The sequence below is a fragment of the Eschrichtius robustus genome, chromosome 3 (genome assembly GCF_028021215.1).
Source record: "Eschrichtius robustus isolate mEscRob2 chromosome 3, mEscRob2.pri, whole genome shotgun sequence".
Lineage (NCBI taxonomy): Eukaryota > Metazoa > Chordata > Mammalia > Artiodactyla > Eschrichtiidae > Eschrichtius > Eschrichtius robustus.
Genome location: NC_090826.1, coordinates 140,440,252 through 140,466,338, shown reverse-complemented (window position 1 = coordinate 140,466,338; position 26,087 = coordinate 140,440,252). Strand labels below are relative to the sequence as shown.

General features: G+C 43.2%; 1 protein-coding gene across 3 annotated transcripts in view; it reads right to left on the bottom strand.

Moving 5' to 3' along the window:
• The window catches only part of CACNA1E (calcium voltage-gated channel subunit alpha1 E), a 303,256-nt gene that overhangs the window by 131,844 nt on the left and 145,325 nt on the right, over positions 1 to 26,087 (bottom strand). For all 3 annotated transcript variants that reach the window (XM_068538402.1, XM_068538403.1, XM_068538404.1), the window contains exon 7: positions 15,323 to 15,426. In XM_068538402.1, coding sequence (XP_068394503.1) covers positions 15,323 to 15,426 — 104 coding nt within the window. The remainder of the gene's footprint in view (positions 1 to 15,322; positions 15,427 to 26,087) is intronic.

The following is a 26,087-nucleotide window of genomic DNA, read 5'->3' as shown; positions in this document are numbered from 1 at the left end:
CAATGGAATATTACTCAGCCATAAAAAGGAACGAAATTGAGTCATTTGTTGAGACGTGGATGGATCTAGAGACTGTCATACAGAGTGCAGTAAGTCAGAAAGAGAAAAACAAATATCATATATTAACGCATGTATGTGGAACCTAGAAAAATGTTACAGATGAACCAGGTTGCAGGGCATAAGTTGAGACACAGATGTAGAGAACAAATGTATGGACCCCAAGGGGGGAAAACCGCGGTGGGGTGGGGATGGTGGTGTGCTGAATTAGGCGATTGGGATTGACATGCATACACTGATGTGTATAAAATTGATGACTAATAAGACCCTGCAGTATAAAAAAAGAAAAAACAAAAAAAAAACCCAAAACAACTAATACTAAACTTTCTTTGGGTTATTTGTATGGAAATATGTTAATATAAATGTTTCAGGCATTACATGAAATTTCTAAAAATCTTATATGGTCTGATATAACGTTATAAGTCATAATTCTAGTTATTACTTTAAAATGTATATCTCAGAAATAACTAAATTTCCTTGTCAATTGCATTATTATGAACTTTCATCAAATCTTTAACCATGGTCACTTTTAAGTCTTTTGTCATTTACAGACAGTTCTGGGTATACTCTGATGCTTTTGCAAAAATATTCCTGTAAAAGGGTGTCATCCTCAAGGAATTCATGGAAAAGACTCTGACAAGTACAGGTTTCTGGTAACTGACTATACTGCTGAACTGAATGAATAAGCATTTTCAGAACTCTAATGGAAAACTGATGAATTCATAAAAGTGCTAACAAAAGATCAAGATGAAAAAAAAATTAATTACATGGGATTGAGTGAACTAATGAGGATGATTATAATTTTTGTGACTTTGTGTTTGAATAAAAAAAAATTCCCACAAGGACTCAGAGGCAAAAATATATACAAATCAATTTTCACTGCAAAGTAAAGGAGCTGTTACAGTGGAGGATTACTGGACTGAATGTCAATATTACGACATAGTATGAGTGTGTTTCATGTTTGGTAATTGCAATCATTGTTGCTTTTGTTGTGGTCATCCATTTACAATGCTTGGTGTCAGTTTATTTATCTCTTGTAAAAATAAAATACAGTTTGTGTTTGTGTGGAAAAAATTAAGAAGAAAATAAATAAATAAATAAAATTCAAAACTAACTCAAGTTTTGTCTTTTGATCTTATTAATGATTTACGGTAGTCAGCACATTTTTATTTTTACAAATTCAATTTATCAATTGTTTCCTTAATGGCTTACTGATTTGTATCATGCTTAGAAAGGCTTTCCCCCTTAAAGAGTTTTAAACAGTCCATAATCTTTTTGAATATTTATAGTTTAATTTTAAAAACGTGTACTTGCTCCACCTGCAATTTACTTTGGTATAAGATATAAGAGATGGGGAGCCAATTCAACTTTTTCTTTCCAAGTGACTGGCCAGTTATCAACACCATTCATTGAATAATTTCACTAATTTGAAATGACACTTACATACACTGTAAATTCATATATATATTTGAATCTCCTTTTGGTCTTTCTATTCCTACATCAGGCCACACTTTTTCAATTACTGCAGCTTTAGAATACATTTTACTACTTGGAGAAAAGTCCCTGTTCCTCACTGTTCTAAGAAATACCTTGGATATTCTTATATACTATAGTTTTCAGATAAATTTCCATTTAGTAAAGTAAAAATCTTATTTGCATTTATTAATATTCAAGTTAAAGATGAAACTAGGGAAAATAGACATCTTTGTCGTCTGAAGCATTCCTTTTTGAGTACAGTGTTTGTCTTCTTATTTACCTAAATGAGAATAAACAACTTAGAATCTCTCCGTGTTGGAATTCAAGCTCTACAAGGGCAGGACTTTTTGTTTTGTTCTGTGCTATATTCCTAGTTTCTAGAACACTTTCTGGCACAGTAGAAGCACAATACCTATTTGTTGAAAAACTGAACAAATGAACACATAAATTTGTCTATTATTTAGGCAATAGAAAGCCATTATAAATAATTAAGGTACACAAACTGTGTAATTAGATGTCTAGTTAGGAAAGACTGCTTTGATCATGGAGAGCAGGCTGGATTAGTGTAGGCAGAGCACTTAAAGAGGCAATTGCTACAGTTCAGGATACAGCTCATGAAACCTTTCAAAAGGGGAATCAGTAGGTCTTGATGAGCAACTAGATGCAGAGACTAAGTAAAATGAAAGGACTAAGGTTAACTACGGTTACTATCTTGGATAACTAAAGTAATAAAAGATAACAGAGGGAGAGTATGGAAGAGTAGTGGGTGTTTTTAGTGGTGGAGTAGGGGAATGAGGCAATGAATTCAGTTTAGAGCATCCTAAGTTTGAGACACGTAAGGGATACCCAAGTGAAAATATCCCTTTTGGAGCTTAGTAGCAGATGGGTAAATTAAATCCAGGCTGGCCTGAATAAGCCATTTTCTTAAATATAACTTTATTATATTATTTTATTAAACACAAATTAGCTCCTCCTCTGAAAAACAGATAACTTAAATGGGATTTTAAGACAGAAACAGTCTTGAAAGAGGCTTAAATATAGTGTGCAAGTGTGCAATTATAAAAAATAGTGTGCAAAAATAAAGTGTACACTGTACAAGGCAAACAGAGAATGGTATAGTCACCTACGGGGTCCTTAAGTACTTCATGGAGGAACAAAGACTGGAATACAGCATGTATATAAAGTTTGAGCAGGAATATAAGCATCATGTACATGTGTGGAAATATGTGTGTGTATGCATATAAATATGTGTGTATATTTGTGTGTATGCATATAAATATGTGTGTATATTTGTGTGTGTTTGTGTGTACAAATGTATGTATATACACACACATATATAAATAAAGGTATCAGAGTGTTCGAGAATGAATCTCGAACCTAGTTATTCAGGTTATGGCAGAGGAGATAACAGTATTGTTTCAGCCACCTAAGAGCTTGGCCAACTAAAAATTTAATGCACGAAAAATCCTTCAACAGAGAATGGAGGCATTTTTGTATTTAGTCTTCATCACCAAAAAGGCACCTATTGAATTGCAGGTCTAATTGTTCAAATTGCTCTAGAAAAAGTATGAGCCCATGTAAAACAGTACCTTGTTTTGATGATTTATCTTGACTGTCCTACTCAGTGATTTCTCTATTCCTTTTCTGTTAACACTTTGACCCTGCCTCTCGGAGTTGACCTTTCTTGATAAGATTGTTAGCTTCTACCAGATATGACTTCACCGCTCCATCCCCACCACATACATATTCAGACAATGATCCTCCCACCTTGGCCCGGGCCCTCAGAACCATCTATCCCAGTCCAGCCCATACTCCCCCAGATAAATAAAAGAGTGCACTAGAGCTTGACTTTTGAGAGGGAACCAAATTTTAAACAATAAAAGAGACCTAGAGCCTTTTTCTTCTCAAAGCATTACATTTCACATTCACAATCTCAGCCCATAAAGTTATCAACAAGGGTGATTTCAGGGTATTGGCACTGATTATACTTCTTCATATTAGTTCATCTTAAAATGGGGAGTAATATTCTAGAAAATAGAGATTACATGTGCAACACAAAAATATAAGTTACATGAGGGGAGGGATTTTTCAATTCCAGCATCTAGAACAGTGTTTGGCACATAGTAAGTGCTCAATAAATATTTATCAACCTAATAACTAAATTCAAAAGAGCATTTTGTGGTTTGTTGGAGCATGCATGTAAATCACACTGCTATGTCTTGAGTAGAAGCTGAGCAGCAAAGATTCTACTGGCAATACCCAACTCCAGAATGGGAAGAAGTGTTTTGTGTAACCAGGAGCACTGGACTAAGGGTCAGAACACCACACCCTTAGATTTAGGATTTAAGGCATGTTGCTTGCTCACTTTTGAACTTCAGTCTCCTTAGTTGTAAAATAACAACACAATTCCTAGAGTCACTATGAGAATTAAACAAATGAATACCCATGAAATGCTTTCTAAATGAAGTGCTCCACGGTAAAAAAAAAAAAAAAAAAAAAAAAAAAAGAAAAAAGAAAAGAATAAAAGAATAACTGCTTTAGTCTTTCTGTGCTTCCAACAGACTTAGTTGCCCACAATTCCCGCTAGGATGACAGCTTTAACGATCCTTAAGTGATTGTTCCCTAAATATTTGCCACATGTGATATATATGGATTAATATCCTCACTATACAAATAGAAATTTTAAGTTCGTTTGAAAAAGATAAATATGGCTAGAGGAAAATGGGCAAAGGACATGAGCAATTAACTAAAAGAAAAAAATCAATAGCTATGTGAAAAAATGTTCAGTATGTGACAATTTCATGTTTGTAACACTTGTTAGATGCAAGCAGGGACCACCACTCTGCAAAGTAAACAGCCTCTCTTGAGCTTTCCCCTGGATCTCCAATGCTAGTGATTGTGCTCCTGACTTTCAAGATACCAGCCTCTTCATAGTCCTCTGCAGTATTATTCTCCAGAATGTCACAAGGCGGTAAGAAATCTTCTAAGAGGGGCCTGGTGTTAGTTGGTTTCCCTTCAATTCAGCAATTATGTCCTGAGCACAAGATAAGGCACTAAGATGTTAAGAGAGGTCCAATTATGTGGAAAGCCATCTCCAACATAAGAAATAAAACCTGGACTTCCTTGTGGCTCAGTGGCTAAGAAACTGCCTGCCAATGCAGGGGACACGGGTTCAATCCCTGGTCTGGGAAGATCCCACGTGCCACAGAGCAACTAAGCCCACGTGCCACAACTACTGAGCCTGCGTGCTGCAACTACTGAAGCCCGTGCGCCTAGAGCCCATGCTCTGCAACCAGAGAAGCCACCGCAATGAGAAGCCCACGCACCGCAACGAAGAGTAGCCCCCACTCGCAGCAACAAAGACCCAATGCAGAGGAAAAAAAAAAAAAAAGGGCAAGAAACAATAAAAAAAAAAAAAGAAATAAAACCTAACAGGTGACAGGGACATTCATAACTCCAATACAAGGAAGACAGTGCATCCTGGGCGGGACAGGAGAGTTCTGCCCCCTGATAACAGTCATATTCAAGACTCAAACTTTCTCAGCCTCCATTTCCTCATTTATTATAAAGTGGGGTTAACAATACTACCTTACTCATGAGGCTGTTATAAAATTAATCAAAATAATGTGTATAAAGTATTTAGCATACTATCAGGCAGATAACGAGCTTTCAATAAATGTTAGCTGTTTTCTTTAGCATTATTATTATTATTATTAAATGACATAACAGAATAGTGTAATGTTATACTGAGTAATAGGTTCTAATGGACAGGTACCTAGTGCTATAGGAGCATATGGGAGAAAGATTTGAATCCTAACTGCAGAATGGGAGTGGGCGTATGGATCTGGAAAGATCTCATGAAGGAAGTCAAAGCTGAAACAGGTGATGAGGGATGAGCAGGAATTCAACAAGGAAAACTAAGGGGGCAAGGCTTACTCCAGACCACAGGGGCAGAGGGCATTGCTAAGAAACTGCAAGAGGTATAGTGTCCAAGGTGATGGCCACATGTAGAGTTACAGGGGTGTGGTCCAACGATCCATCATTACTATTCCCTCTAGGGAACAGGGTGCCATGGATGGTCAGCCCTACCAGTGGTAACTGAAAACATCCGAGTTCATGCTAGTTGACTCAATGGGGGGACTTGGTAAGTAAAAATGACTCTTTCCCAGCCCTACCTACTGAGGTGTAAACCAAGGTCTGGAGAGAGGAAATCTGCTACTCAGAGCTAACGCTGATTAAGTATTTACTATCTCCCAGGTACTGAACACTTAACATGAATGATCTGATTTAGTTTCCCCAACAATCCTACATGGTGGATCCTAGAATCCTTGTTTGCAATCAGGTAATCGAGGGTATAGAAAGGTGGAGCAACTTGCCTAAGGTCATGCAGATGACAAGTGATGGACATGGGATTCAAACCCAGGTACGCTCTCTACAGAGTCTGTATTTTACTACTAAGCTATCCCCATTGTGCAGAGGAAATAAGCACTCTGAACAGGGAACCAGAGGACTTGGTTCTAGTCAAGATCTGCTGCTAAATAGCTGCGCATGACTTCAGGAAGTCTCTTCACTCTCTGGTCAGACTTCTTCGGTTATAACATGGAGGCCAGGAATAAACTACACTTATAGTCCCTTCTGCCTCCAATAATTTTTATCACACTCTAAGATACAACTCTGACAACTGATACACAAAACAGCTTCTTGGGGAAATGCAGACTCTTTCCACAAACCCTCATAGCTTTATGTGGGAGCCTCGTGGGCACGCAACTCATCCAGGAGCATGCTTCCAGTCAAGGTGGGAACTATGAACACTCTACTCTGGTCATTACAGGTGTTTGGCATGAAATCTCTGTCTGCAGGACTGGAAAGTTCTATATGTCCCACCAGCCACCAAGGGCCCCTTCATTTCCATCGAGTTCTGCCATACTAGATCCCAGATAAATTCCTTTTAACAAGGACATTTAAACTATATGCAAGATGTATTTGGGTCTAGCCAGACCTCCATCCAAATTCTGAACCTGCTGCTTTGTGAGCTTAGGCAAATTACCAAACCTCCCCATCACAGCTATCCTATTTATAAAAGACAGTAATAACTCAAGGGTCATGGTGAGGATTAAATGAAACAATGTGTGCCATGGGATTAGCACAATGCTTGGTGCATAGCACAGTCTCAATAAATTACAGCTTAAAAAAAAAATCAACCTAAAACAAACCCTACACTACTGCTGTGAACTAGCCAAAGGTGTAAAATGCATTACACTTTCTCAAACCCTATAGGTACAAAACCTAAACTATTTCCCTCAAAACCTCTTTGTCCTATGTTCTCCCTCGGCCACCTAGTGGCTCAATTCAGAAGGAAAGAGACTCACAGACAGAAAACAAACTTATGATTACCAAGGGGGAAAGAGGGGTTAGGGGAGGGATAAATTAGGAGGCTGAGGTTAACATATACACACTGCTATGTATAAAATAATCAACAAGGACCTACTGTATAGTGCAGGGAACTATACTCAATATTATGTAATAACCTATAAGAGAAAAGAATCTGGAAAAGAATATATATGTGTGCATGTGTGTGTTTGTGTGTGTGTGTGTGTATATATATATATATATATATATATATATATATATATATATATATATATATATATATATGCTGTGCTGCACACCTGAAACTTACACGATATTGTAAATCAACTATACTTCAATAAAAAATTTTTTTTTAAAATCTAGAAGTAGTCCAAGACACTTCCCTCTTATTTCCACCCCCAGTACACACTCACACACACCCACACAGTCACCAAGTCACGCAGATCCCATCCCACCAACACCTCCTGGATCTGGTCCACCTTCTCCATCACCACTCCCCTCTGCCTCACTGCTTCTCTGTTTCTTTCTTCATCTGTTGCTCCAAACATGTCTCCCTGCCTCTAATCTCGCTTCTCCAGGGTAATCATCTTCAAATGCAAACTGGCTGTCTTCCCTGCTAAGTTTGAGAACCGCCCCCCACGAGCTCTAGGGGTCAGGTTTGAACTCAGGTTTAGCCCATAGCGTGGGCCCTGCATGATGAGCCTCTGCCTCTAGTTTCACCTCCTCTACAGCCCCCGACATGCTTCACTCCAGTCACTCAGAATGGCCTCTCATTATACATCTTCCTGACTACCAACCTGCTGGAAAGTCCTCTTCCCTTCTTCTTGCTGGCCATTACTCATTCTTCAAAAGAATGCATCAATGTCACCTTCTTCAGGTGGCCCTGCCTGATCCTTGCCCCCATCTAATATAAATGCTCACCCTGTGCTATCTCTCTACCTCTCCACCTAGATTACAAGCTCCCTGAGGGTAGCAGCTCTCTGTCCCTGTCTGATCTCATTCTCAGCCCTAGGAGCAAGTGACATATAGCAAGCACTCAGGAACTGCTCGCTGAATTTCTCCCAGTTGATTCCAGTGTTGGAATCCTGGCAGGAGAATTACCGTGTGGTTCATGCACACGCTTATCTTAGCCAGTCTCCTTCGATGTCAGTCTGCCTCGGGAAGATCACACACAGGCCAAACTGATACCCACCAACCCCTCAGAGTGCTCATCTGGACCACTGATCTGGGCATGAACAATTTCCTTCTTAAGACCACCAGCCATTCCTATCTCAAGTCAGGCCTGGGAAATGCTCAGGTGCCGCTTCCTAACATCCAGAGGGAAGCAATGGCAGGTGACTCAGGAGATCCAACATTTAATATTGAAGGTACATTCGTTAGCCTCTTCCCTGTGGACAGGACTTAGGTCCTACTCACCTTTGTATTCTCAGCAATGCTTCACAAGATAGTAGGTGCCCAAAATACATGACATATGAATCTTTAACTTTTGATAGGGCTAGAGTTCTGGATCTATTGAATTTAGACACCATTACATGTATTTTGAATGATTTCCTTAATTAATCTACAATCTCTTTTACTCATCTTTGTAATCTCAGAGTCTAGCGTGGTGTCTTAAGCATAGTAGCCACACAATCAGCTTTTGCTGAATTGCACTGAATCGTCAAACCTACCCAGCAAAGGAGTTGGTGGCAAGACAGACAGACCACAGTCATCTTGCCAGTAATGGGAGCCACTCCACTCATTCAAGAGATGCAACCAGAAGAATTCCTCCTCTTATACGGACAGTCCACCACTCCCCATTAGTCTTGAGGGCAAGAGGACCTGGAGAGTGGGCCTTGGCATCTTCTACCTTGTATGTACCAGGTCACATTGTGTGCTGAAGACCAGTGTATGAGAATAAGTATGTGCTTCAATGTAGGTACATATTAAAACTCGTACCAACATCTGTATGGTCAGGATGATATTCTAGGTTAACCACTGGCCAACTTGCTCTAGTTGTGCCACATTGGGTGCCAGTATTCCTGGATGGAGGCCACCTGGTGTAGGTGTATTAAAACAAGTCCCTAACCAGAAGGTGGGAAATTATTACCTCTGGCCACACCTCTGCCAGCAACTACTTGGGGGTTAGCACCTCTGAACTGCCCTCTTCCCATCTGTAAATAAAGATAGTGTCTACCTAAGCAAAGGTGCTCTGAAAACTATGACATGCTTTACATACATGCTCCCTGTGTGCATGTGTAAGCAATCCCTGGCTTGGCTGTCCCTGCCCTGGTTTGGAGACAGCACAGCTGCTCCCCCAAGCCTACCTCCCTCTCTCCAGAAGCCCTGGGAGCAGAGAGTAGAGGCGATGGGATAAGGGTCATTTTCTGTTTGCGTGAGTCTTCTGCCCTGTAGCCCCCGACTGCACTTCAGGATGTGCTTAAGCAGCCCTGGTTTGTTTCCATGGAGACAGGAAGCTCTGCTTCTCTTCAAGCCTAAACTAATGGTTTTCATCAAATCCCATTTCCTCTGAGACTAGTAAAAATGCCACAAAGCTTCTATCCACACTTCCTGTTTAAATACACTGAAACTGACAAACATACCTCTGAGCCCTCCTCCCACCTAGGCCCATGCCCCTGGGACAGGTGCATCCATCACTTCCACACTTGGTGGGCCATAAGCACCGGTGTGGGCTGCCTGCCCCAACTCACCGGACTCTTCTTCACTTGCCCAACAGAGGGGTTCCTCCTTCCATTGCCTTCTCCCTGCTTTAGGAAACCTCGGTACCTAACATTCAAACCGCCTGCAGGTCACTGGGAACATGTATCCCAGAGATAAAACCTTCAGAGCTTTTCCCTGGCTTATGAGTGTAACTCCCAAGCAACCTCTTACTCGAAGGAGAATGCCTCCATCCCCTCCAGAGGCATGTGAGAACCAGACAAAGCAGGAGAGAGAGCCCATGCCCCCCGCCCCAACCCTGTACACAGAACTAGCTGCTGCCGAACCCTCCGCAGACACCAGTGAAACCCAATACATGTTGAGCATCAGAAGAAGAAAAAGAAACCAGGACAGAAATATTCCAGCCCCAGCTTGTAAGGCCCCTATTGTTAACACTCTTTTAAATGTTGGACTTTATTCACACCAGCTGTTCCCAGCTGCTGCTGTCACTCCCTAGGCTTCTCCAGAAGTGCTAAGGAGGCATATGCCATGCAGTTCTGTTTCATCTCCCAACCTGAGGAGGCCGCCTCCCGGTCAGAGAGGAACTGATGGCCTCGCGGCAGGTTCAAGCCCAACATCATAGGCTGCTACTCAGATGATAGCCACCTGCACCTAACAGGTAGAGAAAACGAACATCGATAATATCAAAGGGTGTAAGAGCTGACGGCTACTCCATGCCAGACCTGGGCTAGGCTTCTGCCTGGGAGAGGGATATGGCTATCCCATTTCACAGAGGAGGAAGCAGGCTCAGAGTAACTTGTCCAAATGCACAATGCTAACAAGCGGCAGGGTTAGGATCTCACCCGTGACTGTCAGATGCCCAAGCTCACATTTCTCCCAACCTCCCATGCTTTCCCACCCAGAGAAGGATGTAGGAGAATTCAAAGATGCAATTCCACACTAGAGCTAGTCCATCAGAGTGGACACGGTCAGACAGGAATTGTGTTTCAGGGCAGTGCTCTGTCCCATTTCCAGCTCTGTTATGACACATCCTCAACCCACACTGGAACCTTATCTGGAACATCGATGACCTGTTATTCAATAGTGAGAATCTGACTTGAATTTTCTCAACTAAAACATGGACAAGTAAGGACAAAGAATGTCAGATAAGATTCTACAAACAAGAGACTATCCCCTCAGTAGAAATACAAGAAGAAAGAAGTCCATGGTCAGGTCCCTCCTGGGCAGTCATTGAGGTAGAGCAGGTGAGTTGTAGCTATAGGCTATGTGGAGAGAATTACCTATTGAGCATAAAGGATGTCAATAAATGCTCACTGAATGAGTACATACATAAGAAATCGCATTATGTCTCATGACTCTCCACTCATGATACACACTATTAAGGACTTCTTCACACTGTCTCTTGTCTTTCCCTCATAACCATTTCACAAGTCCCCCAAGGCTCTTAGTACCACAGAGTTGACTAATATGGCTGTTTCCTCCTCAATCCTCCTGTATCTGGTCTCTCTTCAGGCCAATCCTCCCCCCACAGTGCTAGATTAATAGTCTTATACACTCCTTTCATCCTACACTTTTTTTGTGTGTGCAGTAATTTTAAAATTTAATTTCTATTTTTCTCCAAGTCATGCATGTTGAGTTTTAAAGTCAAAATTTTTTAAAGCTTGTAATGAAAAAATAGCAGCCCACTGCCTCACCCCTTCTCACCCCCGAATCTGACTCCCCAAGGCAACCACTTATAACTCTTTTACCTGGTTCTTCTAGTACTCATTTCCAATTTTATAAATATTATACTTACACAACTGTTCTTTCTTGATATTTCAGTTTTAGATATCACTTAAGGACTTCCCCACTGTGGAACCTAAGATTTTAGTCTTTGACATTCCCTTCTCCTCCCCCATCCTTCTTTTCCCCCATCCTCTTAAGGTAATTATAGCACCATAGGGGCTATCTCAAAATCCAGTGTGAACAATGTACGTCTGATTGACAGCTGAGCGGTATGGAGAACTTACTTTGCTTATATTCCTTTAGTGGTAACACTTCTGTATTTTGTGGAATTAATTGCTTAGATTGGTGTGTGTGTGTGCAAATACATATAAATATTTATATACTCATATACATAGTTTTAGAAAAAATTAAAACTCTTGTAGGTAGAATTATACACATTGGGAAACATTAATTTCATTTTTTTCTTAAACATATTTTTAGAGCCCTCTGTCATCCTACTCAAATCTGAACTTGCTGCTCACTAGGCCTTCTGACAGGTATTATCCTAAAGTTCCCTTCATCATCATCCTGGAAATCTCCTTTCTTTCTCTCTAATGAATCCCTTGTTTCCATGAGTCTCGGGTCCTTCCCTTTCTTCAATTAATTCTCTATTTTTAGTGACTCACATTCTCCAGTAACTTCTTCAGAGAAAGTGTCTCAAAATATTGCTATTCCATCCTCACAAATAACTGCTATTTTGGCTAGGTATAAGCATTCTATCTTGGAAATTTTTTTCCAAAAAATTTTTTAGGAACTTCTCTATTGGTTTCTAACTTTCAGTGTCATGGAGATGTCCAAAGCCATCCTAATTCCTGATTCTTCACAGATAAAATTCATCTCCTTACTAAGCACCAGAAGCTTCCAGAATATTATTTTACTCAGATACTCTGAAATGTCATGATTTATCTTGGTGTAGTCTCTTCTCAACTGCTGTGTTGAGTGCTCAGTTGGCATTTTTATTATTAATTCACTTGTTCCCTTTTTTCTCCACACCCACCTCCCATCTCCTTGCCATACAAACGACTGTTACAATATATTCAATGTATACTTTTTATTTGAATGAATTTTTACAAACTGTATATTATGTGTGCATGTATTTTTTAATTTATGTGGATGGTATTATACTGTTTCCTTCTTGTTTTCACTAAACTCTGTTTTTAACGTGTACATGGTCTTTGTTGCTCCTGACTGGCACATAGTATGTCATCCAACAGACACCTAACTACTCTCCTAGTTATAGATACACAGGTTTTCTCCAAGTCCCCACCACCAAAAACTAATGCTAGAAAGAATATCCTTGCACGTGTCTCAACAGATCTTTTAATCTGGCAGTATGAGTTGATTAGTTCTGAGAACATTGTTGGTATTTTTCTTTGTTAATTTCTTCCTCTCCATTTCCCTATTTTCTTTATGGAATTCTTATTAGTTCAATGTTGAACCAATCCTCTAATTTTCTTATTTCTGTTCTACTTTCTGGGTGATTTCATCAACTTTATAATCCAACTGTTTACTATTTATTTTTATTACATTTTAATATTTTTACATTAATATACATTTTATACTAATTATTTTACATTAATTTCCAAGAGCTCTTTTTAACTGCTAAATGTTCTCCTTTTTTTATAGCAATCTGCTGCCTTGTGGATAAAATAATTTCTCTTCTATCTCTGTTGATATCAATTATACTTTTAAAAAGTTATCTTCCGCTCCCTGCATTATTCGTGTTCCCTCAAGTTCCTTTTTCCTATTTATTATTTTGATTTTGTCTTTTGTGTTGGACCTTTTCTTTGAATGCGGATGACCCCTAGCTGTGTGTTTATATTTAAGAGCAAAGCACAAAAGGCTTACTGGAAACTCCTGCATGAATGGTTGGGGCTTGTAGAATCCTGAGTGTAGTGGTTTGACTGGTGCCCCCCTCCCCCAAAGATAGGTCCACATCCTAATTCCTGGAACCTGTAAATGTTCCCATATTTGGAAAAAGGATCTTTGCAGATGTAATTAAGTTAAGGATCTTGAGATGAAGAGGTCATCCTGGATTAGCCAGGTGACCCTAAATCCAATGTCAAGTGTCCTCATAAGAGAGAGGCAAAGGGAGATTCTAGACAGAAGAGAAGGAGGCAACTTGACCATGGAGGCAGAGACTGGAGTGACACAGCCACAGCCAAGGAATGCCTGGAGCCACCAGAGGCTGGAAGAGGTAGCAAAGACATTGTCCTGTAGAGCCCTTGGAGGTAGCATGTCCCTGCCAGGTTTTGGACCTCTAGCCTCCAGAACTATGAGACAATTTCTCTCACACTTTTAAGCCACCTAGCTTGTGGTAATTTGTTGGGGCAGCCTCAGGAAACTAATATGGTGAGCCTCACTGAAGGAGAGGGGTGGGACCATTTCTCCGATTACCCTCAAATATCAGGATACAGAGGTCTTTTCTCTTCAGATGGGTAGATCCCCCATAGAGGAAGGCTGTGAACTCCGCCACATTGCTATATTTTTGAGAGCCAAGCAGTAGAAGTGGGCTGGGAGCATGACATTCAGTTTGTGGACTTTCATGTAACACTCCCGTTTTCAGTACAGAATATCAACCCCACCCTGATGTTACTATTCCACGCTTCTCTGATTCAGCCTCCTCAGAGAGGAAGTCTTCTAACTTTGGCTGGGAGTGGGGGTTGGGTGGGACAGGCACCTGTGAGCAGTGTCTGGGGGAAGAGATCTAAGGTACCGGGGAGAATGCATCTAGGAACTGGGAAAAATCCTCTTGTTCTAGAACCCTCCCCATACCCCAGCTTTTAGACATACCTGGTGCCTCAATTCCTGAGCCTTTCTAGGGCTCTCATTTTGCTTTTTTCTTGGCATTCCTCACTGGAGGCAGTGTAACCTCAGCTTTCGTGCCACTAGATTAGTTACCATCTACTGTCTTCAAGTTCTGTTGACATCTCTCATCTGTTTTCATACCCTCTCCTGTTCTCTTTGTCACTGTGTCCTTTTCAATATTTACTTCCTGTGTTAGTGGACTTATAAGAGATGTCCAACTTGGTTCAATCTGCCACGTTTAAAGAGAAGGACCACCTTATAAATTTCCATTTCAAGAATGTCTGCCATTCAGACAAGAGATTATGTTCAGTTTTGCTTAGAAAAATGAAAGACTCTCTAAGGCCCTGTTTTAGCCCTCCTATTTTATCCTTTCAATTCCCAAATGAAATTTCCACTCAAGTTAAATTTGGTTGCATTCTAGTCTCCTCACTCTCCATGACGAATCCCATTTCTTCATGTTTGCTTATGGTGTGGTGCTCAACTTCCTGGAATATTCACTCCCATATATTCTATTTTATTCTATTACATATTTTGTATCCCAAGCAAAATCCCTACCTTTTATGAAACCATTTCTGATAGCTTCAGACTATATAGATTTGTCCCTTCCCCAAAACAAATGAACTGTATCTTACATTAGTCAGTAAAAGAACTCCTGTTCCCTAACTGTTTCAAGTGTTTGTGTTGTCTTCTCGGCAAAATGTAAGTTTCTTAAAGGCAGAAATCGTGCCTTACACTTTATGTCCTCTTTGCAACGGCATTGAACATTCAGTACTTGTTAACTGATGTATACTAATTCAAGCCACAAATATGGAATTTGATGTCCAATACACAATGGAGTAAGAACCTTTTGAGGGTAAAGCCTGTTTCTTATTAAACATTATATGTCTATCAACCAGCACAGTGTTTGACATAGAAGGTCTCTGTTGAGTGACAGAATGAAAGGATGGATGGATAAATAGACTCTCATTAGCTACCATGTTCAATGTTGTACCAGTCTAAAGATTTTTTAATTCCTAAGAATACTAAAGATGATTAAAACGATGGTTCACGACTGCATTCCCACAATCTAGAACAGCTTTTGGCACATAGGGGCTGCCCAGGTGATGAAGGTTACATGAATGAATCTGCAAGGAGTCAGGAGCACTAGTTTATCGTTAGAAAGAAGAGGAGAGAGAAACATTTGGCTTACCCAGAAAGCACTCCCAGGACGAGGTTGAGAACAAAGAAGGATCCAATGATGATCAGGGGGATGAAGTACAGCCAATTCCAGGTGGCTCCTAAGGCATCATTGGTCTGAAAGGAAGAAAAATGGTTCCTTAATACTTCATCAGAACCATCCGCCAGGTGAAGGCCTCCATTCCTGCAGCACATATAGGGTGATGAAAAAGCACAGTGCAATACGGTTAAACACTGCCTCACTTCACTCCCAGTTTAGTGTGGTTGTAGATTAACTCATGTTCTCCATGTACACTGTGAAGGGCACACATAACATCCTGAATTGGAATGGTCTAACACCCTCACTCAGCAGGTAACTGAACCCAGAAAGGTAAAATACTTTTCTAAGATCATGCAAATAATCACTGGTTTTACAGTGTTTGGTGATGTGGGTTCTAAGCCTCTGTACTCTAAACTGGGAAAGTTCTCAAAAGACAGAGGCAGGCTGCGTCCATCACTTTATTCCAGGGATGCTGGCAAACACCTTGACAGGTTGCTTGGGAGAGATTAATGTCATCCACATCTTGCTCAGCTCGTGCCCCTGGGCTCTGGCTTTCCTTCTTCCATCATAGTCCAATAGTACAGAGCTAGATCAGGCTTGGCCCTGGGAAGGCTCTGGTAAAAGAAGGAATAAATCTAGATTTGAAGAGTGATCCCTTGCTCTCTCTCTAATGTGAACACACAGTGAACTAAAAACTGCATGGAAACCCATATTCTGGATTCTTATACCACAAGTGAGATGCAAGGCCTTGAATGGCAGGGGGCTGAGGGAGGATTATACCACATGTCTTAGCCAAAAAAAAAAAAAAAAACATAAAGCAACTCTCAGTAGGATGTCTCATTAAGGACCTTTAAACAGTTTTGGAGAATTCTGAAAAGTCCTAACACATGGACCTCTCAACTAAGCTTTGCCTTGACTCTCTCTCCTCATGATATCAACCCCAGATCTTCCTAACAAGTCCACCTGAATTGCATTTTACATATACAGGGCTTTGAAATCCCCCCAATCCCACTCCACCCCTCACACACAAACTTTAATACCTGTTTGAAACTCAAAAGTTTCTGGAAAGATATTTTATTCCCAATTCACTGGAGAAACAAGGCCATCCAAATCAAATGCCATGCCTAAAATTCGCATGCTAAATTAGTAAAATGAAGATCTGAACTCGGAATTTCTATTGCAAAGTGTTTCTTATCCTCGTGATTTACCTTTTTCTCCCTCTCACTACTAACTTTGCAAACATATTTTGATTCATTGTCTTCCTGCTTCCCATGGACTTCTATGACATTCTATCTTGTTTTGCCCCAAATTATCTCATTTTCCTTCTGCCTCCCATTCAAATATGTCAGTCTATAAAATATAGCCTCCCACTGATCATGGCGGCTATCACTGTACAGTAGGTTTTTCCATTAAAAAATAGCTTCTAAGGCAACCTCTTTCACCAAGCTCGTGCCTTTTTGTCTTGCCCCTATGCTGTTCAGAGAGATACGTTTGCAAATGAAGCAGAATAAAAGTTAAAAACAAACAAACACCTTCTGAACTGTATGAACAAAAGCAGAGACCTGCCAATTTCAGTGTATAAGATCTAGGCTCTTTGGTTCAACCAGGTCTGGTCAGTCAAATGTAAGCAGGGAAGATTCGGGTCAGACCGCAGAGAAAATTTCTCCTGATATCAGAAGGAAGATGCAGAAGAACTAGATGCCAAGGGCCACAGGGGGTTTTAATGGACATAGGAAGCTATTTTTTCTGAGATAATTGAGACATGGTTCTTCCTGTGAGCTACAGGATGGACTGAGTGATCTTTGTATAACTAGCTCTCTCTTTCTCCATGACTATAAACGCAACATTTTGTAAAGACTGGTTAGCGCTGATGGTTCACCGGTGGTGCTCCAGATCAACAAGTTTCATTCACTCCATGGCTTAGACAGTCAGCCCCACCCTTAGCGTTCTTTGGCAGCAAGAACCGAGTCTGCTCCCAGCACCCAGATCACGGCTCAGTAGCCAATAAACATTAGCTGGTGTCAGCAATGGCAATGATGAAATTGTGACTTTTAATCTGTTTTTGGTCCCAGGAGTGACTGTGCTACGTTTTGAGGATGGCTAGAGCAATTTCAGTTGGGTGACCATTTGCCAGAGATGCTGTACAGTGAAGAACAATTCCCAAATTGTGTTCTTCTCATTGCTAGCGATCTGTAAGATGTTCATGTGTTCTGTGGAAAATGAGCTTCTGGAACCAAAGAAACTGGGGAAACAGCAGATTATATTTTCGTGTCAGCCTGTGAGAAGACCCACCAAAAAGGAACATTATTAACTTTATTTCCTCCATCATTTCCTACACTTCCTTGATTACAAAACCTCCTTTTCAATGGCAATCTATTAACATATCAGGAAATACAGCCTGTGAAATACAGGGAGAGAAGAACTTCCCTCACAGGCCCAGAGTCTGGAATGTGCTTCCCAGTTCTCTAAAATACTGCTGATGGAGAGTGTCCTTTTACTCAGTGTGCTGTGAGAATGTTTTGGTTTCACTTTAACCTACATTAAGGCAAGAGCCTTCACTGTCTGCTCATTTCTGTATCTGGCATCTGACAAAGTGTTTGGCACACATAGATGCTCAACCAATCAATAAATGACCACAATTTGAGTAAGATGATTCTCGTGTTTAAAATATGCCAAACAAAATGCATTCTGATATTCTCCCCAAGCTTTGTCTGAATTGCTTTAAAAGAAAAAAAAAAAAAAGTCATCCACCATGGTACTGGGGCCTGTTGGATGAGAAGAAGAGAGGAGAAAGGGAAGAGGAGGAGAAAAAGAGTATCTGGGAGGACCCCAGGGCCAGCGGCTAGGGGGTTAATAACCCTAGGGGGTTATTAAGGATGACTGACAGCTTAAAAGGTTCTTCTGGAGAAAGCAGCTTGACAGCTCCCCGAGATTATTCACAAAACTTTTAATAGACTTGCTGTACCCCCTCTACACCTTCCGCCTCTCCCTCCGGCTTCCTCTTCCCTCGGCCCCTCCCGCTCCTCCTCTCCAGGTGGCCTCACACCCTCACCTCCCATGCCTGTCAGTGGATCAATGACAAGGCCACCAGGACAGGGGAACAAACCTCAGCAGGAAGTGGGCAAGCCTAGGACTTCACGCTTCCCTCCTCCAAAATGGCAAGGTTCTTTCTGATGCTGATTAGAGCTTCAATCTCCTTCTGATTCATCATTATTAAAACCTTAAAACTGTCCAGTGTAGGAGAGACAACTACTGAAGTGTCTTTTGAGATGAAAAAAGAAGAAAGTAATCGACAACTCTGAAGGCAGCAAGTGCCCTGATACTATATGAGGTGGGACTCAGGAGTGCCAAGCAGAAAGGTACCAGTTCAACCCCAGAGTTGTGACTGTGTTCCCTCTGGGTGGGGGGGCATGTGTGTCTGTGACACAGCAGGAGATGGGAGAGAGGAGGGGCTGCCTGTGTGAGAGGGAGAACCTCTCCCTTTCCTTCTCTCTCCCCTGTACCCCCTGCTTCTGTGACTCTCCCAAGCACCTTGCCTGCGGAGGCATCACACTTCATTCTCCCTAGCAACTCTTCCTTCAGGGCCAGGAGACAGCTGTGCTAAGTACTCTTTGCAAGATCCCGGGGAAGGAGACCTACAGCTTTCCAAACATGGTCCACTGGATTCTGGCCCCAGGAGAGTGGACCCTTCCCTGCCCAGACTGCTACTGTGGAGCAGCTAAAGCGTAAACCAGCCCCTCCCTGCAAAGACGGCTGCATGCAGAGTACCAGCTTCCTCCTCCCCATCATTCATGGAACACCTACTCTGTGGCAGGCAGTACATAAGAGCACTTTTCTTCGGGGCAAAGTCCTCTTATTTAAGATGCTGATTCTCCTCCCACCGACCCAGTCAAGCCCCTAGACTTGGCAAGCAGGCTGCCCTCCATCCCTCTCACCTGCTGATTCCCTGAGTGACACACACACACGCGCACACGTGCGCAGGATGGGGCTGATGACAGAGAAAGTAGTCGGGGGTGGCGGCCCACCCTGCACAGGGAGTGCTCAGCGGGTACCAGGCCTGACACAGTGGGAATGTGTTCCTTTGGGAACCTGCCTGACTGGGGGTGGTGAGTGCACCCACTCCCTGCGTAAACAGGCACACATGGCAATTATCACATTTATCTCCGGGTGATGGGGGAGATGGTGGAAGGCAGGGGTGGGAGGAGCAGGATTGGAAAGAAAGATGGGGATGGAGATGACAAGAGGCAGGGGGTCCCTGCCCAGTCCTGGCCTGGGCTGTAAAGGCAGTGCTAGCCCCCATCCTTGGAAGCAGGTCTCCATCACGGTTCCACAAGGCTCTGCAGAAAACAGGCTGAAGGGCCTCCTCTTGGACGTCCACACCTCTCACAGAGCAGCTCTGACCAGGGAGGCTGAATGACATATAGCTGAGTGGGGAGGCTGAGTGAATTGGAACTGGGAAAAAAATGAGGATACTTATTCCAGGGTCCTTTCAGAGGAAAAAAAAAATGGTCTCTCAGGTACACCTGCTTCCCAGGCTGGAGGTGGCACCTGCTGACAAGCCCTGGCCTGGCCTGCCGCAGGCTTTCTCAGCCTGGGCACCATTGGCATCGTGGGCAGGATAATTCTTAGCTGTGGGAGCTGTCCTGTATGGTGCATTTGCAGATCCCTGGCTTCTACCCATTGGATGCCAACAGCACTCCCCTAGTTGTGACAACCAAAAGTGGCTCCAGAACTGCCAAAATGCCTGGGGGCAAAAACGGCTTCCAGTTGAGAACTGCTGGCCTAGAGGCTCTGCCTCAAAGAGAGAGCTTTGGAACTGCCAAGTGAGCTCAGGTCAAGGGAGGGCTGGAGCAGCTACCCTGGGCTGTCAAAGAGGCCAGGCCATTCATCTCAGCAAAAGCATCTATCCAAGGCCTCTGCAGACCATCCCGGGGAGAGAAAATTCAGAGAGGGCAAGAGGTGGAGGAAATAAAGTTAACAATGTTCCTTTTTGGTGGGTCTTCTCACAGGCTAACACAAAAATATAATGAGGAGGCCAAAGACGATTCAACTGCTTACCACCTTCCCTGAGGGTATGACGCCTGGGCATCCGGCACTGCCCAGCTGACTTGCCTGGCCTGGGCCCCTCACTTCATTCCAGCACCAAGTGTACAGCTCCTTTTCATCCCAAGGGACTTGGGACTCAGAATGCATGTCTCAGAGCCTAAAGGCCATATTTTGTTCAACAAATTTGTGGACCATGTACTAGGCAACAGATATTCTCCTAGGTACTGGGGATAAACGATGAACAAAACAGTCTCAGGTCCTGGCCTTCATGACCTAGTATAATGGGGAGACCCACATTAAATAAGTGAGCTCACACATACTGTGCGGCTTTAAACCGAGATGAGTGTGATGAAGGGACCACCAGGGAGCTGACCCACAGATGTGTCTGATCTGGTCCAGGGGGTCAGGAAAGGATTTGCTGAAGCTTTCAGAGTAAAGAGTCACATGACAGCCTAAGAAACTACCTTGGCAGGAGGCAGCAGAGGTCAGAAAGGCAGAGAAAAGGTTTATCATGGAGGTGAAAGAAAGAGGAGAAGAAGGTTAAGATTAAGAAGTCATAAAAAACACAGTCATAAGAAACAAACTTATGGGGCTTCCCTGGTGGTGCAGTGGTTGAGAATCTGCCTGCCAATGCAGGGGACACGGGTTAGAGCCCTAGTCTGGGAAGATCCCACATGCCGCGGAGCAACTGGGCCCGTGAGCCACAGCTGCTGAGCCTGCGCGTCTGGAGCCTGTGCTCCGCAACAAGAGAGGCCGCGACAGTGAGAGGCCCCCGCACCGCGATGAAGAGTGGCCCCTGCTTGCAGCAACTAGAGAAAGCCCTCGCACGAAACGAAGACCCAACACAGCCAAAAATAAATTAAATAAATAAATAAAGTAGCTATTAATTTTAAAAAAAACAAAGAAAACAAAAAAAACAAACTTATGGTTACCAAAGGGGAAAGGGGGGTGGGGAGGGATAAATTAGGAGTTTGGGATTACCATAGACACACTACTATATATAAAATAGATAACCAACAGGGACCTACTGTAGAGCACAGGGAAGTCTACTCAATGTTTTGTGATGGCCTGTGAGGGAAAAGAATCTGAAAAAGAATGGATATATATATGTATATGTAACTGAATCGCTGTGCTATGCGCCTGAAACCAACACAACATTGTAAATCAACTACACTTCAATTTAAAAAAAAAAGAGATTCAGAAGTGTCAAGAGGTAGGGGACACGTGAGAAGAAAAACGAGGGCAGGGAATGCTCTCTGGGAATGAACTCCTGCCTTCCTGCGATAGCAGCCCCCGGGCCCCCGTGTGGATGTTGTACTGAAACATACATGAATCATAAGGGCACTCTTAGTGGATTTTTTCAAAGCGTACATAACCGTGCAGCCAGCATCCAGATAACCCCAGGGCTTCCCTCACACCCCTTCCTAGGCACCATCTCCCTCCCCTCAAATGTAACGTTCTCCTGACTTCTATAACCATCAGTTACGTTGGCCTAATTGGAAAATCACATCTGAGCATTTCCCTGCATGTCCTGAGCCATCCCCGTTCCCTCTTTGCTCAGGGACTTATATTCAGAATAGCCCCCTCATACCCTGCCTCCTAGCCCCCCTCCCTGTCTGGCTCTCAGCAGCCTGGATGTGGCAGATTCTGTGCTGCCCCCATCAGGTCTCCTTTACCAGCAGGTGTACCCACCCCCCTCCCACCCCAGCAGCTCTGAGTGTTGGCTGCTAACGGCTCACACCTGGATCCACCTGAGAAGTTGGCCCCTGGCTGACAGACCCTCTTCATCTGGGAGTTTATGCCTGTCCACGGGGGGCAGTGACCTGGAACCAATAACTCACTGATGCAGGGGTGTCAAGGGCCCAGCCCCTTCACCTCTGCGTGGGACAACTTCTGTGGTGCAACTCACTGTAGAGCCGCCTGGGGGATCAGACTGAGGCTAAAATGGCTGCAACCACACCTTTGTCTAGTATTTTCTCCTGACTTATTCTACTTCCCTCCTATCGGTACAGGCTTCTCCCGAAAGCAGTCCATAAATAAATCACTGCCACAAAAATCTCTGTCCCAGAGACAGTTTATAGGGAATCTGACTTAAGGCATTAAATGCCTTTCTCATCAGGGTTTTGACCAGCCTTACAAAGCAGGTAACATTCTGCTCCTGAGTCACACAGATAGATGGCGGATGGTGTTTCTAAGGGTAGAGTCACTGCCCTTTGACCACACCCACATTTTAGCGAAAGGACACAATGCCCAGCATACCCTACAACCACTGGGCAAGTAAAGCCTGTGGATCATGCAATCTGGTTTCTTGTATACCAGGAATGCTAGCCACAGTCTTGGAAGATTATGAGAACACAATATCCAACCCATCAGTTGGTAGAAGAGGAAACCAATGTCCAGGCTAGCAAAGTGAAGGGGTCCCAATCTAGAACCATAATGGGTCAACTTCTTGAGGACACTTGACTCTCCATATCTCGTTTGGTTCCAAATCTCTTAAAAGCAATCCTACCCATACTGTCACCACCTTCTAGGGGAGAGCCACAATAAAGAAGAAAGCCAACACTAGGATCTGGCAGCTAGAACATGAAAGCTGTCTTCCCAGTCCCTAGGCAAGAAAGAAGGATGGGGGGAGCAGGTGAAAAGAGTGAGGACAGAGAGCCCCGAGTGCAACACAGCCACCTGCTTCCACCCAGCAAGGAGGCAGAACCTGTCAGTCCTGGAGGCAGGGCATTTCATTATGTCTCAGATCCCTGAGCATATCTAATGAATATGCTAAGTCTCCCCACACAAACAAGCTCCAAAGGCAGCATCTGGCTTAGCCAGGGGCCTGTGATAAGTAATCAAGGCTCTCCACGCATTCTGGTCCTCCCAAACCCCACCCCACCCCCGGACTTGATGGCCAGCGGCCACTTTCTCCACTTGCCTGGACTGCCAGTGACCGTCACTGATGCAGCAGTGCCTTAGACCATATGCAAAGCACCTCTAGGAGGACTTCCTATTGGGCATTTCACCACCTATTCTTCCCCTTCTCTGACCAGTGGAAAAACAGAGCAGGACCAGTCAGCCAAAGAGGAGAACCAGAAAATAACAGCTCTCCCACCCTGGTCCACAGGCAGTAGCATGATTCCAATGAGACCACCCTTGGGAGCTCTGCTCAGCATCATGGACCAGTAAGCACTGCCTCATTTTGGACGTGGGCAGTGATCACCACTGGTGCTGGGCAGACAGGTATTGACGTGTCCGTGAAAATCCATCCACACGTCTGGGAAGAAGACTCAAGAATAAATGTCAAAGTGAGGGAGGAGGAGCAGTGCCACATCTGACCAGGAAGGCTGCCATGACGTTGTCCACGCAAGTGAGAGCCTCAAAACCCACAGAGCTCGGAACCCTGCTGTGCCTAAAAACTCTTTGGTTAAATCCTAATAATTCCAATATCATTGTTATGTGAGGTTTATTGTCACCTCCCTTTCTGAGCCCTGGCCCGGAAGCCCAAAATGGAGATGAGAGATCCTTTCAAGATCTTGTAAGTGTTGAAGCTGGGTTTGGGTTACACAGGGGCTCAATATTCTATTCTCTCTACTTGTGTGTATGCCTGAAAATTTCTACAATAGAGGGTTTAAAATTTTCCCCAAATAAAACTGTATAGGTTATTTATATGGTTCAGGGTCATATGTGGATTTTATGATAACTGGGTGGCAGGGGTAGAAATTAGTGATTTTGTTTAAAAATCTTTTTATGCTTTTCCTATACTTTGCAACTTTTCTGCAGTAACTAAGTGGTTTTTGTTTTGTTTGCTTTCATGGTCAGAGAAAACATATAGGGGAAAAAAAAAAAAGCCAGAGGGGAGGTCCTCCTGCCCGGTGACCGCAGCAGGGTGCTGAGGAGGCTGACGTTCCTGGGGCCACGGGGAAGCCGGACAGTTGACCATAAGTGAGCCATCCAGGCCAGGATGCTGCACTGCTCTGGGAAAAGGCGAGTGTGTTGTTCTGATGCTGCCATATGCAGGCTGGCCAAAGTAGGCCACTTAAAGAGGATGCTTCCTATGATGATTAGCTAACACACGTCACCCTTTTACCCGTTCTACACGGCGGGCTGACCAGAGACTGAATGTATTCTTGCAAGAAAGTCAAGCACCAGAAAGAGCTCAGAGAATGAGAGAAGACATGAGTCTCAGAAGACCCTTCCTTTGAGGCCCAGGGACAAAGGGTACACAAGGCTTGACAGATCCTCTGCACTGTGAGAGCTTTGTGTAGGGTCCACTGTATTCTAGAAAGACTGTGCTGATGACACCAGGGCAACAGGTCTTCAGCCAGTCCCCAGCTGGTTCTCGGCTCTATCCTACGGTCCTTGGGGGTCAATCCTTCTGGTTACCACCATTTACTGCATTTCCATGAGTCCCCGGTCCCCTCCAGCTAACCAATCACTATTTCCCATTCATCTAACATGAATACTGTAACTTTCATCATCTTGCAGTACATAGAGCTAGGAGGAATCACAGCATCTTGCACAAACCCCTCATTTTATGGATGAAGAACCAAGGGTCAAACGCTAAGTGATTGCTGAAAGATACTCCACACTAGTTGATTACAGAAGCAGAACTAGGACTTCTGATCCCCAGGCTACTCTGTATAGCCCTTGTATTCTCTACCGTATCATTTAGTACTGATAAATACGTATGGCCCTGCTCTCTCTGGTTATTTTGTATGTAGTAGTCTAGCTTCATGCTTTCCCTTGGAAGCTACCTGAAGGTGGAGACCATGACGATGTGTCTTACTTCTTCTGACGGTTTGGAGTACGGAGCTGTGAACATGGCTATCGGATTTCATAAAGAAAGGAGTGAGGCTAGATATATCCTGGAAGGCTTCCTGGGGCTGTGCCTTCACCTGGACTTGAAGTAGGAGAAGGATGTAGACTGGCCCATCAATGGAGGAAGAGAGTCCAAGAGAGGGAAAGAAGTGGGAATGATGAGGCCACAAAGAGTGGCTGTGGGCAGTAGCGAGGAAGGCAAGATGAAGAGGAGCAGGTCCTGGAGGACCCTGAATGGTGGTCTAAATGTTTGGATTTGCTCACTCCCCAAGAGCTCTTCCTTCCTTCTACCCTCTCCTCTCTGTGCCAAGCCATGAGTTCCCTCACACTGGAGAACACCGCTCAGTCTCTAGAAGGCTTCCCCAAGGTGCATCACTCTGCTTCTCTCCAGAACTTCCCAGCACTTAGGCGTACCCCATAGCAGCATATATAGTCATTCAACATTTTTGAGTGTGTACTCTGTACAAGATGAACGAGAAAGGAAAACAGTCCTTAAGGGCCTTGGTATCCATAAGAAGGCTAACTCATGAGTGTAAATGCCTATAATTGAAAACAAAACATTAAGTGCTGCACTTGGGTTTTTATTTGTACTTATTTACAGGCCCTCTTTAGATGTATTCTGTCTCTTTCACACATTGGTCCTCCCTTTCCATCAGGGTTGACTGGTTCTTAAAGACAGAACTGCATCTTTTATTTCTCTGTTCACTCTACTAATGCCTAGAATATTATTCTACAAACAAGAGATTCTCAGTAACGTTGTTGACTACCAGGAGATTGTTAACACCACCATTTTTCTGCTTCACAGGCCTGCATGAGTTTCCTTCTCTGGAAATAAATATATCACCTGTAAAATGGCATCTCTGTTGACATATAGCAAGAACACTTA